Here is a 15933-nt window from a genome sequence, read left to right on the forward strand (position 1 = left end):
CTTCAAGAAAATTAGAGATACCAAGGGAACATTTCATGCAAAGATGGGCTCAATAAAGGACAGAAGTGGTAGGGACCTAACAGAAGCAGAAGAGTTTAAGAAGAGGTGGCAAGAATACACAGAAGAACTGTACAAAAAAGATCTTCATGACCAAGATAATCACGATGGTGTGATCATTCACCTAGAACCAGACATCCTGAAATGTGAAGTCAAGTGGGCCTTAGGAAGCATCACTATGAACAAAGCTAGTGGAGGTGATGGAATTCCAGTTGAGCTATTTCAAATCCTGAAAGATGACGCTGTGAAAGTGCTGCACTCAATATGCCAGCAAATTTGGGAAACTCAGCAGTGGCCACAGGACTGGAAAAGGTCAGTTTTCATTCCAATCCCAAAGAAAGGCAATGCCAAAGAATGCTCAAACTACCACACAATTGCACTCATCTCACATGCTAGTAAAGTGATGCTCAAAATTCTCCAAGCCAGGCTTCAGCAGTATGTGAACCGTGAACTTCCAGATGTCCAAGCTGGATTTAGAAAAGAGAGAGGAACCAGAGATCAAATTCTCAACATCCACTAGATCATCAAAAAACCAAGAGAGTTCCAGAAAAACATCTACTGCTTTATTGACTATGCCAAAGCCTTTTGACTGTGTGGATCACAACAAACTGTGGAACATTCTTAAAAAGATGGGAATACCAGACCACCTGACCTGCCTCTTGAGAAATCTGTATGCAGGTCAGGAAGCAATAGTTAGAATTGGAACTGGAACAACAGACTGGTTCCAAATAGGAAAAGGAGTACGTCAAGCCTGTATATTGTCACCCTGCTTATTTAACTTCTATGCAGAGTATATCATGAGAAACGCTGGGCTGGAAGAAGAACAAGCTAGAATCAAGATTGCCGGGAGAAATACCAATAACCTCAGATATGCAGATAACACCACCCTATGGCAGAAAGTGAAGAGGAACTAAAAAGCCTCTTGATGAAAGTGAAAGATGAGAGTGAAAAACTTGGCTTAAAGCTCAACATTCAGAAAACGAAGATTATGGCATCTGGTCCCATCACTTCATGGCAAATAGATGGGGAAACAGTGGAAACAATGTCAGACTTTTTTGGGGGGAGCTCCAAAATCACTGTAGATGGTGATTGCAGCCATGAAATTAAAAGACACTTACTCCTTGGAAGGAAAGTTATGACCAACGTAGATAGCATATTCAAAAGCAGAGACATTACTTTGCCAACAAAGGTCTGTCTTATCAAGGCTATGGTTTTTCCAGTAGTCATGTATGGATGTGAGAGTTGGACTGTGAAGAAAGCTGAGCACCGAAGAATTGATGCTTTTGAACTGTGGTGTTGGAGAAGACTCTCGAGAGTCCCTTGGACTGCAAGGAAATCCAACCAGTCCATTCTGAAGGAGATCAGTCCTGGGTGTTCTTTGAAAGGAATGATGCTAAAGCTGAAACTCCAGTACTTTGGCCACCTCATGCAAAGAGTTGACTCATTGGAAAAGACTCTGATGTTGGGAGGGACTGGGGGCAAGAGGAGAAGGGGACGACAGAGGATGAGATGGTTGGATGGCATCACCGACTCGATGGACATGAGTTTGAGTGAACTCCAGGAGTTGATGATGGACAGGGAGGCCTGGCGTGCTGCCATGGGTCACAAAGAGTTGGACATGACTGAGTGACTGAACTGAACTGAACTCTAACATAAAATTTCATTTTCCAAGTATTCTTTGCCAAGACATAGGCAAAGAAATGCTTTCTGTATAATTTTTTTTACACACTAATCCTACTCAAGAATCTACACATTCTAATAATTTATCTTTGAGATTGTCTGAGTTGATCATCCTATCATTAGTAAATTCTACCTCGAGGTTTGTTTTTTGTTTTTCTAAAATTGTTTGCCAGTGATTTTATTCTCCTCTCTACCTGACTCAGTGCTCAGGGTGGCCTAAGTGTGCTGTCCCTCAGGTCAAGATTTCCAGGTTCACCTTAGGTGGGATGTTGCTGTTGTTGACGCTATTGCAGACATTTTATAATATTTTTTAAAAAGAACACTTTTATACTGTTTGCCAAGAACTTTATGGCAGGAACTGATGTTATCAAACTTTTTGTCTTAATGTATGATATTCAAATTTACTCAACCATTTGATACTGTACTCTTGGAAATGATGACATCTTTTTGCAGTTTGTCTTTTTTAATATTCCAAAAAGTAATAAAAGTACATTTATCTGCACTGTTTACAACAGCCAGGACATGGAAGCAACCTAGGTGTCCACTGGCAGACGGATGGAAGCTGTAAGGAAGCTGTGATCCATACACACAATGGAATATTACTCAGCTATAACAAGGAATGCATTTCAGTCAATTCTAATGAGGTGGACGAAACTGGAGCCCATTATACAGAGTGAAGTCAATCAGAAAGAGAAATACCATTACAGTATATTAAGGCATATATATGGAATTTATAAAGATGGTAACGATGACCCTATATGCAAGGCAGCAAAAGAGACACAGATGTAAAGGACAGACTTTCGGACTCTGTGGGAGAAGGTGAGCGTGGGGTGATTTGAGAGAACAGCACTGAAACACGTGTATTACTATATATAAAATAGATGACCAGTGCAAGTTTGACGCCTGAAGCAGGGCACCCAAAGCTGATGCTCTGGGACAACCCAGAGGGATGGGGTGGGGAGGGAGGGGGGAGGGGGCTCAGGATGGGGGACACATGTGCACCCGTGGCTGATTCATGTCGATGCATGGCAAAACCACCTCAACACTGTAAAGTAAGTATCCTCCAATTAAAATTAACTAATTAAAATATAAAACTACCACAAAAAACCAGTGCCAATAAACAGGAATTTGTCATAATTGTTCATCTGGGGCTCGTGCGCCATACTGATAAACCAAGGGTTTTAGCAATCGAGTTGCTGGCCTAGTTAATATAGACTAAAATTGTTAATATAAATAAAACAAAAGCACTGAAGGTAAAACAGTATTCTAAAAATGAGCTTGAGATAAACTCCAACTGATCTTCTAATTAGACTTAATAAGTAAGTTTCTAGCTTACTTTGAACTTATTAGAAAAAGAGTATTGCAGAGTAGTTCTGCTTCTCCTTGTCCTCTTCATGAAAAACATTTTCCTTTTGACAAAGACTGATTCTAACAGAAGAAAAATAAAATTAAGTCTATCCCCAGCCACGTCTAGCTTTCTCTTTCAAGTATTTTCAATTCCTTCTTTCAAGTGTATTGGGCGCTTCAGTGCTTTGTCTTGTTCCCAACGTGGTCTTCCTGTCCATGATGGACCTCCTCCCATGCTGCTGGCTAGCAGGGAGGAGTTGAGCCCCTGTTCTCACTCACGTTATGTTGTTCCCTCTACTTTGACTCAGCAGGTAGGGGTGGGAGAGGATTGGGAGACCTGCTTCCTGCCTGTCTACCAAGCTTGGGTACATACGTTTACCAACACACATTTGAGTCCTGAGCCCCTCAAACTGTAGGTTCATTATCTCTCCTTGAATACTTCTGTTCCTAGAGCTCTCTTTGTCCAGGACTCTTGACCACTGTAATAGCCATTCACACCTCCTTTATTAATTGTTAATTAATCATGTCTTGTATTAACACATTCGACAAATAGATATTAAGGCTCTGTTTCGTACAAGGTACTATTAGATGCTGGGAATACAAAGGAAGGGAATGGGAGATGTTCAGCTGGACATTTAAGAGGGACAGACAGCTCTTCAAGGGTTAATTCAATTAATATTCAATTATAATTTGTGACAAGTCTCCTGGGAAAGAGGCATATTACAAGGGGCCCACCTTAGCCTGAGGGTCAAAAAGTTTTTCATGAGGAGATGAGATGCGAGCTATGTTATGAAGCACCAGTTGAAGAGAAAAGAGGGTGGTGGGGGAGACCACTGCTGGCAGAGAACACAGTCTGTGCAAGGGAAGAGGAGAGCTGGTTTCTGGGGGGCAACTGAAAAAAAGCCACAGTGACTGAAGTTGGAGAAAAAGAGGGCAAGTGGGAGAAGATAAGGGTGGTGAGATTAGCAAGAGTGGAATGTGGCAGACACTGGCAGTCCTAACTACTGTAAGGATAACTGAAAAGATTGTCATCTGTTAGAGTGGGACCAGCCAGAGAAATGGGGTGTTTGACATTATCCATGTTGTACTTTCAGATGTTCATCCTGTCTGATGTACGGGGTGTTTGGAAGGATGCTGGGTACAAAGCAGAATAAGGAATCCAGATAGTATGTTGTTATGCCTCCCAGGGAAGATGGTGGGGCCCTGGTATAGGACACTTCAGGTAGACAGCAAAATAAACAGATGTTTAAAGCTAAGGTAGAACTGCCAGAAGTTAGCACTTAGTTGGATGTGGGAAGAAGTTAAAACTCCTAGGTTCCTGATCTACTAAGGACAGGGTGTGGAATGAGAATGAAGGAGGGCCTTAAGCCAGCAAATGATGCCAAGAAAAAATATTCAGGTAGGTAGAAAGAAATCCAGCAGGACATGGGGTTGTAAAAGCCGATGAAAGGCGTATAGCCAGAGCTTGAACATGTTCAACAAGCCATCACTACCCAATAATCTGACAGCAGGTTATAGAGCAGAAGAAAGGTGGTGGGTAAATCTGGGCATGCACAATGCAGCCCGCATTAGGATCCTTCTTGCACAAGACAAGATGCTTTGTTTATAGTCAGCAACTCACCTCCAAAAACCGTCTTGAATCATACGTTGCAAGAAACAACAACGGTTTTCAGAGCAGAGGTCTTAAGCGATATTTAGGAAGAAAAAAATTTCCCAAAACACATAATGTCTTCAGAAGTGCAGTTCTAGGCACAACAAACACAAATTTCAAGATGTCATAAGGGGTAGTTTGGCCTGTTAGAGGCTCCCGAATCACTTCATTCCACACTGGGGCCTTTCACTTATTCAGTCCAACCAGAAGGTTCACTGAGGTTGGTCTGGTTCTCATTAGGGTTGTTGTAAGTGTTCAGTTAGTTAGTTTTGGGCAAATGGGGGGATTACACTTCTTCACTCTCTTGCTTATATATGTGCAATCACTTACTGTTAAGCTTTCTACCTATTAACATGCTAACTTTAAAAACAATGTGCAATTCTGGACTATGACTTTCATCACTAATCTCTAACAATAGATACACTGGTGAACTCATTTTGCTAACATTTAATTTATGATTTTGGCCTTGATACTCAGAGAAGATTGGTCTGGAATTTCATCCTCCCTAAATTTCTAGTGCGATTCTGGTACTGATGTTATGTTCTGTATGTGAAGAGAGTTATGCAATGTATCTCATTCTTCTCTCTCTAGGACTATTTCCAGGAGCTTGCAATATCTGTTTCTGGGTATTTTGCATAATGTACCAGAGAACTACAAGCCCTGAGAAGACTTTTCATTATTGCTCCTACTGATGACAATTATACAATCTTTAACTTCTATATTCTTTTTTCCATTTTCATGTAGTTTAGAAGCAAAAGGCAAGGGAGAAAAGGAAAGGATATACCCATTGGAATGCAGAGTTCCAGAAAATAGCAAAGAGAGGTAAGAAAGCATTCCTAAGTGAACAGTGCAAAGAAAAAGAGGAAACAATAGAATGGGGAAGACTAGAGATCTCTTCAAGAAAATTAGAGAAATCAAGGGAACATTTCATGCAAAAATGGGCACAATAAAGGACAGAAATGGAATGGACCTAACAGAAGCAGAAGATATTAAGAAGTGGCAGGAATACACAGAACTGTACAAAAAAAGGTCTTAATGACCTGGACAACCCAATAGTGTGATCACTCACCTAGAGCCAGATATCTTGGAGTGTGAAGTCAAGTGGGCCTTAAGAAGCATTACTACTAATAAAGCTAGTAGAGGTGATGGAATTCCAGCTGAGCTATTTCAAATCCCAAAAGATGATGCTGTGAAAGTGCTGCACTCAATATGCTAGCAAATTTGGAAAACTCAGCCAAGGCCACAGGACTGGGAAAGGTCAGTTTTCATTCCAATCCCAAAGAAGGGCAATGCCAAAGAAAGTTCAAACTGCCACACATTTGCACTCATTTCAAATGCTAGCAAGGTAATGCTCAAAATCCTTCAAGCTAGGCTCCAACAGTACATGAACTGAGAACTTCCAGATGTACAAGCTGGATTTATAAAAGGCAGAGGAACCAGAGATCAAACTGCCAACATCCGTTGGATCATAGGAAATCCAAGGGAATTCCAAAAACGTTCTACTGCTTCACTGACTATGCTAAAGTCTTTGACTGTGTGGATTGCAACAAACTGTGGAAAACTCTTAAAAAGATGGGAACACCAGACCACCTTGCCCGCCTTTTGCGAAACCTGTAGGCAGGTCAAGAAGCAACAGTTAGAATAAGACAAAGAAGAGTGTACTGGTCCAAATTGGAAAAGGAGTACATCAAGGCTGTATACTGTCACCCTGCTTATTTAACTTCTATGCAGAGTACATCATGTGAAATGCCGGGCTGGAGGAATCTCCAGCTGGAATCAAGATCACAGGGAGAAATATCAATACCCTCAGATATGCAGATGACTACACCCTAAAGGCAGAAAGTGAAGAGCAACTCAAGAGCTTCTTGATGAAGGTGAAAGAGGAGAGTGAAAAAGCTGGGTTAAAACTCAACATTTAAAAAATTAAGATCATGGCATCCGGTCCCATTAGTTCATGGCAAATAGATGGGGAAACAATGGAAACAGTGACAGACTTTACTTTCTTGGGCTCCAAAATCACTGCAGACAGTGACTGCAGCCATGAAATTTTTTAAAAGATGTTTGCTCCTTGGAAGAAAAGCTATGACAAACGTAGACAGCATATCAGCATATTTAAAAGCAGACATCACTTTGCCAACAAAGTTCAATCTAGTCACAGCTATGGTTTTTCCAGCAGTCATGTATGGATGTGAGAGTTGTACCATAAAGAAGGCTGAGCACCAAACAATTGATGCTTTTGAACTGTGGTGCTGGAGAAGACTCTTAAGAGTCCCTTGGTAGCAAGGAGATTAAACCAGTCAATCCTAAAAGAACTCAACTCTGAATATTCATTGGACGGACTGATGCTGAAACTGAAGCTCCAATACTTTGGCAACCGACGTGAAGTACTGACTCACTGGAAAACACCCTGATGCTGGGAAAGATTGAGGGCAGGAGGAGAAGGGGTCAACAGACGATGAGATGGGTGGATGACTCAATGGCCATCAATTGGAGCAAACTCCAGGAGATAGTACAAGACAGGGAAGCCTGGGGTACTGCAGTCCATGGGGTCTCAAGGAGTCAGACATGACTGAACAACAACTATTTAGCCACATTTCCCAACTTTCCTATGATATTTCTTAGAATACACTCTAACATTCTCAAAGACAAAAAACATTCCAGAAAGATGCATGCTGAGATCTGGGATATCTGTACACATCCACAAATCATCCCATGTTATTAGTACAGTCAAAACCTGTTAGGTGTCAGCACCTAGAAGCCAAGGTAGGATGGCAGCCCAACTCCATTCAGCATGAAGACTTCCTGCCAGAAGAAGAATAATCTGGTTTCTTAGAATGTCCTGTGTTCCAGGCACAAGGCAGAGACTCTTTCACCATCAGGAAAACGCAATGAAATAAAGATTGCTTTGCCAGTCAGAGGCTAGTAGGACAGCAACTCCTCATTAGCAGAGCCTAGTGATGTGGCAGAAGTGACTTTTTCCTTTCAATTCCTAAATTCACCAGCAGCACACCAAGGGGAATACAACCTGTACATCCAACCTGTTTGAAGACAAAGGCAAAAATCATACTTTGCAATCTAAGATCACCCTAAATGGTACACGTGATGCTCTACCAATCATCCTTAAGGACCTGAAACATAACATGGGCCTATTCTGGCTACCTACAGACAACCAGAGCAGGAACAGGAAGGAAGGGCATCCCAGAAGCCTCAAATTTCACCATCCAAACTTCATTCCGAAGAGAATTCCAAGTAGGACTGTGTGGTCAATATGTCTCCTAAACTGGGATCCATCAAATTCAAACACTTCTGGCCAACCGAGACCAGCAAGAGGTACTGGGTGAAGGCCTATGGTAGCTCTCAGGAAAGAGATGATGGGAGGAAGGTCAGTTATTCCCAGGCCTACCTTGGCCCCCAAGCATCAGGAGAGGCGGGGTCTCCACACCAGGAACAACAGGCAGATTGTGAGCAGGTGCTGAGACAGTGTGACTGAGCCTCACTGCCTGAAAACACATGGACCAAAAAGCCCCTCTTCTCTCCATGGACACCCTCCCCACGCATGCTCCCCCAGCCAAAATGGGTACCAAGGTGGGACACGGAAGACTGGAAGGCATGAAGAGACGAAGGTCACCGGCAAGGGCACGCATAGTCTGGCAAGGCTGGAAGCGGGTCTCCTCATCACCTGCACGCAGGCTAGCTCAGCGTCCTCCTCCAGGACTGACCTGTGACATCCAGGCGGAAGGAGACCTTCTGGCCCCCGGCCTCGCAGCTGTACTCCCCGGCGTCCGCCTTGCCCGCCTGCTGCACCACCAGCCGCCGCCCGCGGCCCGTGGCCTCCACACGCACTTTTGAGCTCGAACTCAGCTTCTTGCCGTCCTTGTACCACGTCACCTCCGTCTGGGCCTGGGCCACCTCGCAGCTCAGCGTGGCACTCGCCCCCGCCACGGCCTGCACTTCACTGCGTGCCGGCTGCTCCTTGGCGAACACCACCGAGGGCTCTGGGGACAGAGGGATACACAGGGTCAGAGACCCCATCTCAGTCAGGAGGGCAGCCCTGCACAAAGACGACCTGGACAGGGGCTTGGGGCAGTAGAGCTGGAGACTTCTCAAGACTCTGCACCAGCCCTGTGCTCTGCGGCGGTCCCCTGCCTTTCTCAGCAAGTGACACAATTTATGCATTCTCCCTCAGGTCCCTGCAAGCAGGTCCATGGCGCAGGACAAATGGAACAGACTTGCCCCCTGCTCATGACAACTGCCAGATCTCGAGGCAAATGTCCCCATCCTTCCTCAGTGGTGTCCTAGTCTTCTCCATACTGTTTAACAGCAGGGAAGTTTTCATCTGTGGTCTGTGGAGATGGCTGAGGCTTGGTGCCCTCATCCACTCTTAGCATCGCCAGCTGATGGCAATCTGGGGGAGTGCTCGCACCTCCCTGCGGCTTTCTTCATCACTGTCTGAGGAACGAAGAATCCGAGCGCCTTTCCCCTTAGGACTGGGCTCGCCGTTACTGTTTTCTTCTTCCTGGTGACACTAGTCAAATCTTTTGCCCACTTATCAACAGTAGGCTCAGACTTTTCTTGCAACTCTGGCCACTCTCCAAACATTTAGAGAATGATAAACAGGGAGGTTTGAAGGATATTCCCAACTGTGTGACTGCATTTTCACTCTCAGGTCCAGGCCTCTGATAAACCAAACTCTCTCCTTCCAATAGTCTCACAAGGCCCATCTCTGCCCTGTGAGTTTAGAGCATTTGCGTTCTATTTAAGAAATATTTCCTTACCTTGAGTTTTTAAAGAAACCACTTTCTCATCTGAGGTCTTTTATACCCTGAGGTTTCTAACCCAACATGAGTTGACTTTTGTGTGTGGTGTGAATTGCTAGGACATTCTAAGTTTTCCACGTGGTTCACTGGTTCAGCAACTATTTTTGACTAGAACATCCTTCCTCGACTTCTCAAACAGACAACACAATAACAAACAGAAGATAAAGAGGATCTGTGGGGATGGTGGGTGCAGGAACCCTTTTATGCAAGAACTGTTTCTGAGCTCACTATTCTGTTCCTCTGACGTGATAACTATCCTGCACTGGGACCCCACTATCTTGAAAAAGCTGTAGCCTTACAATAATTCCTGACTTCAGGTCCCAGTAAACGCTCCCACTGTGTTTCCTTCAAGAAAACATATTGCCTGTACCTTGCCTTTGATCTGCCTGTTATTCCTCCATCTACCACCCAAAAAAGAAATTGGGTTTCGTTTTGATTGTTAATAAACATCTTTGATTTTTCCCTCAAATTTCTATCCACATACTGCAAACTCTAACTATATTTCAAGAATCTTGAATAATGTCCCCCACACAGCCTCCGAGTAACTTTTATCAGTTCTGGAATTAGAAACATGATACAATTTTGCCAGTCTAACTCTTCACACAAATTTCATTTTGCAAGCATTCCTTGCCAGGACTTAGACATAGAAATAATTTCTGCATATCAATTTTTTTTACACACTAATCTTACTCAAGAATCGGATGCAATCTAACCATTTATCTCCGGGATTGTCTGAGTTGATCATTCCATCATCAGCAAATTCCACCTTTAGTTTTCCAGTGATTTTATTCTCCTCTTTACTGAACTCAGAGGTTAGAGTTGGCCTGAGTGCTGTTCCTCATGTCAAAGATCTCCTTGTACTCCTTAAGTGGGATGCTGTTGTTGGGGTTGTTCTTGTTTTTGCAGGAGTGTGATAACATTAAAAAGAACTCTTTAATATAGTTGGCTAAGAATTTTATGGCACAAACTGATGCTCAATCTTATCAAACATTTTGGGCCAATGTATGACCTTCAAGTTCAGTCAACTATTTGATTCTGTACTCATGGAGACGATCACATCTTTCTGCATTCAATCCCATGTCAAGCTTTCTACCTATCAACGATGCCAACGTTGACACAACGTGCAATCCTGAACTATGACTTCCACCACTCATCTCTACCCGTGGATACACTGCTGAATTCTATTAACCTTTAATATGTGATTTTGACCTTGACACTTGCAGTAGATTTTCTGGAATTTCATTCTCCCTGCCTTTCTAGTGCGATTTTGGTATTGATGGTATATTCTGGACATGAAGGAGTTACGGAGGATATCTCATTCTTCTCTCTCTAGGACCATCTCCATAAGCATGCAATAACAATTTTTCAAATATTTTCCATACCTCACTACAAAACTACAGGGCCGAGAAGATTTTTCATTATTGGTCCTACTGATTCACAAGTCACACACTAAATTTACTCTGTCTTCATGTGTCTGATTATCTCATAATCTCCTAGGATTTAGCCATATATCATAATTTTTCAAAGGTTTTACCATAAAATACTTTCTAATGTGCTCCCAAAAAAACACATGTAAGAGATGCACGGTGGGATCTGGGGTATATATACACCCACATATCCTGCTACACTGGCATGGTCTCAAACCCTCACATGCTGGCACCTAGGAGTCAAGGTGGCATGGTAGCCACCCCTATTCAGCATGAAGACTCTCTTCCCAGAAAAAGCATAACCTGATTCCTTAGACTGCCTGACATTTCAGCCACGAGAAAGAGACACTCGATGACCATGAGGAAAATGCAAGGAAATAAAGGCTGCTTTGCCAGTCAGAGGCTGCTAGGACAGTAACTGCTTATTAGCAACACCTACTGATGTGGCAGAAGAGATTTTTTCCTTTCCATTTCTAAATTCATCAACCAATGCCAAGGGGAATACTGACCTGCAACATACAAACTTGTTCGAAGACAAACGCAAAATCATATTTGATCTAAGAAGATCACCCTAAATAGCACAGGTGACTATCAATCATCCTTTCTTCCCTCCCTTTGTAAGGCGTGTGTGCATGCTAAGCCACTTCACTGGTGTCTAACTCTCTGTGACCCTTTGGACTGTAGCGCATCAGGCTTCTCTGTCCATGGGATTCTCCAGGCAAGAATACTGGAGTGAGCTGCCATGTCCTCCTCTGGGGGATCTTCCCAACCCAGGGATCAAACCCGTGTCTCCTGCGACTCCTACAGTGCAGGCAGATTCTTCACTGCTGAGCCACCAGGGAAGCCCCACTTTGTAAGGATCTGACAACAAAACATGGTTTTTTTTTTCTTGCAATGTACAGGCTATAAAGCTTCTATATCCTGAGAAAGGAAGAAGTGGCATCCAAGAAACCTCAAATTCAATCATCCGAAGCTCACTCCTGCAAGAATTCCAAGTAGGATTGTGTGACCAGTATTTCCCCTAACCTGGAATCCATCAAATTGAAACACCCAAGAACTTGCATGAGGTACCAGATGAGGGCATGTGCTAGCTCTCAGGAAAGACAGATGATGGGAGGAAAGTCACATATTCCAAGGTCTACCTCAGCCCCCAAGCATCAGGGAGAGTCAGGGTCCCAACACCAAGAACACAAGGAAAGTTCTGGGCAGGTAGTAAGACAGTGTGACTGAGTCTCACTGCCTCCAATGAGGCGGACAAAAATGGGCCTTCTTCACTGAAGGTGCATCCTCCCCATCCACCCTTCCTTAGGGCCAAGATGATATGAAGATGAGATATGGAGATGCGAAGAAATAAAGGCTACAGGTGAGTACACACATCTGTTGAGACCAAAAGCCAATCCCTTCATCCTCTGCACACAGCCTAGCTCAGCGTCCTCCTCCAGGACTGACCTGTGATGTCCAGGCGGAAGGAGACCTTCTGGCCCCCGGCCTCGCAGCTGTACTCCCCGGCGTCCGCCTTGCCCGCCTGCTGCACCACCAGCTGCCGCCCGCGGCCCGTGGCCTCCACACGCACTTTCGAGCTGGAACTCAGCTTCTTCCCGTCCTTGTACCACGTCACCTCCGTCTGGGCCTGGGCCACCTCGCAGCTCAGCGTGGCACTCGCCCCCGCCACGGCCTGCACTTCACTGCGTGCCGGCTGCTCCTTGGCAAACACCACCGAGGGCTCTGGGGATAGAGGGGGATACATGGGGTCAGAGACACCATCTCAGTCAGGAAGGCAGCCCCAGACAAAGAAGACCTGGATGGGGAGGTGGGAGGGGGCTGGGCAGGAGGATGGTGGAGCTGGAGACTTCTCAGGCTCTGCACCAGCCCTGTGCTCTGCAGAGGTCCCCTGCCTTTCTCAGCAACAAGTCACACAGTTTGTGCATTCTCGTCTGAGTCCACGTGAGCTGGGCCAGGTGGCAGGGTGGCCACTGGGAAAGACTTCTCCCGTGCTCACGGCATCTGCAGGGTCACGAGGCAATGTCCCCGACACTTGCTAGACGGTGCCCTAGTCTTCTCCATGTGGTTATGCAGGAACTTTTCACCTGCAGTCCATGGAGATGGCTGAGGCTCAGTGCCCTTGTGACTGCTAACTGCTGTCGGCTGGCGGCCATCTGGGAGGAGTGCTCCCACCCCTTTCCATGGCTTTCTTTGTCATTGAGCAATAAAGAAGCTGAGTACCTTTCCTCTTAGCACTGGGTTCACCATTCCTATTTTCTTCTTCATGGTGACACAACTCAAATCTTTTGCCCATCTACAAATAGTAGGCTCTTTTTTCAATTCAACTTTGGCCACTCTTTATACATTTATATACTAGGGAATGACACATACTTAGGATTTAAGGATATTTCCAACTGCATGACTGGCATTTTCACTCTCAGATCCAGTTCTTTGATATATCAAAGATTTTCCTTCCAATAGTTTCACAATGTCCATTTCAGCCCTTTCAGGCATAGATCATTTGTGTTCCATTTAAGAAATTTCTCCTTATGTTGTCTTTAAAGAAACCACATTATCGTCTGAGGGTTTTTTGGGGTTGTGCCTTTTACCCTGAGTTTTCTAACCCACGCTGGGCTGACTTTTGTGTGTGGTGTGAACTGCTAGCACAATTTAATTTTTCCGTATGGTTCAGTGGTCCAACTCCATTTATTAGACAACATACTTCCTTGAGTTCTCAATAGACAACACAGTAACAGTGGAAAGGTGTAGGGGGACAGGGGATGGGTGGTGCAGGAAGCCATTTATGCAAGCAACTGCTTCTGAGCTCACCATTCGGCTCCCCTGATGTGGAAACTATCACTGCACCGGGATCCCCTTGTCTCAAAAACTACAGCTTTAGGATCATTCCTGGTACATGAGTACCGGTCAGGCTGGTCCCCCACGGAACAGGGATCACGCGCCCACACGTGTGGCCTTGCAGCCGTGTGCAGAGCTGGTGTGCCTGCGTGTGTGTCTGCTTCTGCAGCCAAGAGTGTCCTGAGCAGGAGCCTGCTTTTGTAGATAGCTCTGTGGTTTCAGAGGGCTTCCCAGGTGGCATTAGTGGTAAAAAGTCCACCTGCCAACGCAGGAGACATAAGAAATGTGGGTTTGATCCCTGGGTCAGGAAGATCCCCTGGAGGAGGAAAGGGCAACCCACTCCAGTATTCTTGCCTGGAGAATCCCATGGACAGAGAAGCCTGCCTGGTAAGCTATAGTCCACAAGGTTGCAAAGAGTCTGACACTACTGAAGTGACTTAGCCTAACACAGGTCCCAGTAAATGTCCCCACCATGCTTTTCTTCAAGAAAACAGTGTATTGGCTGTACCTTGCCTTTGAAATCGGACTACTATTCTTCTATCAGACCACCCCAAAAAGAAAATTCCATTTTGATTGTTAATAAACATCTTTGACTTTTTTTCTCAGATTGCTCTATCTAATGCAACCTCCCACTGTCTCTCAAGAATCTTGAATATAATTTGCCCATGCACAGCCTCTTGGTGACTTTGATCACACCTGGAATTAGAAACATGATAATTGTGCTAGTCCAACTCTTAACACAAATTTCATTCTTCAAGCATTCCTAACCAGGACTTAGATGTAGGAATTATTGTTGATTTACTTGTTGATTTTTTTTCCTCAAAAATCATTCACAGTCTAATAATTTATCTTCAGATTTTCTGAGTTGATAATCACATCATCAGCAAATTTCACCTCTAGTTTTTCAAAACCATCTGCTGGTGATTTTATTCTCCTCTTTGCTTGACTCATGGGTTGCAGTGGCCTCCATGTATTCAGTCAGTTCAGTCACTCAGTCATGTCTGACCCTTTGCGACCCCATGAACTGCAGCACGCCAGGCCTCCCTGTCCATCACCAACTCCTGGAGTCCACCCAAACCATGTCCATCAAGTCGGTGATGCCATCTAACATCTCATCCTGTCATCCCCTTCTCCTCCTGCCCTCAACCTTTCCCAGCATCAGAGTCTTTTCAAATGAGTCAGCTCTTCGCATCAGGTGGCCAAAGTATTGGAGTTTCAGCTTTAGCATCAGTCCTTCCAATGAACACCCAGGACTGATCTCCTTTAGGATGGACCGGTTGAATCTCCTTGCAGTCCAAGGAACTCTCAAGAGTCTTCTCCAACACCACAGTTCAAAAGCATCAATTCTTCAGCAGTCAGCTTTCTTCACAGTCCAACTCTCACATCCATACATGACCACTGGAAAAACCATAGCCTTGACTAGACAGACCTTTGTTGACAAAGTAATGTCTCTGCTTTTCAATATGCTGTCTAGATTGGTCATAACTTTCCTTCCAAGGAGCAAGCGTCTTTTAATTTTATGGCTGCAGTCACCATCTGCAGTGATTTTGGAGCCCAGAAAAATAAAGTCAGCCACTGTTTCCACTGTTTCCCCATCTATTTCCCATGAAGTGATGGGACCAGACGCCATGATTTTAGTTTTCTGAATGTTGAGCTTTAAGCCAACTTTTTCACTCTCCTCTTTCACTTTCATCAAGAGGCTCTTTAGTTCCTCTTCATTTTCTGCCATAAGGGTGGTGTCATCTGCATATCTGAGGTTATTGATATTTCTCCCGGCAATCTTGATTCCAGCTTGTGCTTCCTCCAGCCCAGCGTTTCTCATGATGTACTCTGCATAGAAGTTAAATAAGTAGGGTGACAATATACAGCCTTGACGTACTCCTTTTCCTATTTGGAACCAGTCTGTTATCCCTCACTTAAAGATTTGCAGGTACACCTTAAGCGGGATGATGTTATCACTGTTGTTCTTTTCGCAGGAATTTTGCTATGTTAAAAGAAAAAATATCTTAGATAGTTTCCCAAGTATTTTACGGCAGGGACAGATGCTTGATGTTATCAAATATTTTGTCTTGATGTATGATGTTTGAATTTAATTAACCATTTGATTCTGTACTCA

The 15933-nt window shown here is 44.3% G+C and overlaps 1 protein-coding gene across 41 annotated transcripts in view; it reads right to left on the reverse strand.

The window, feature by feature from the left end:
- OBSCN (obscurin, cytoskeletal calmodulin and titin-interacting RhoGEF) overlaps positions 1-15933 on the reverse strand; it is a 239778-nt gene that overhangs the window by 132919 nt on the left and 90926 nt on the right. For 39 of the 41 annotated variants that reach the window (XM_086407940.1, XM_086407931.1, XM_086407930.1 and 36 more), the window contains 2 exons: positions 12429-12704; positions 8455-8730 (listed from right to left, as the gene is read on the reverse strand). In XM_086407940.1, coding sequence (XP_086264066.1) covers positions 8455-8730; positions 12429-12704 — 552 coding nt within the window. The remainder of the gene's footprint in view (positions 1-8454; positions 8731-12428; positions 12705-15933) is intronic. The other 2 variants (XM_086407941.1, XM_086407929.1) reach the window with 1 other exon arrangement.

Source organism: Bos grunniens, chromosome 7 (assembly GCF_055505025.1).
Source record: "Bos grunniens cultivar Pamir isolate PY7600 chromosome 7, Bosgru_T2T1.0, whole genome shotgun sequence".
Classification (NCBI taxonomy): Eukaryota; Metazoa; Chordata; class Mammalia; order Artiodactyla; family Bovidae; genus Bos; species Bos grunniens.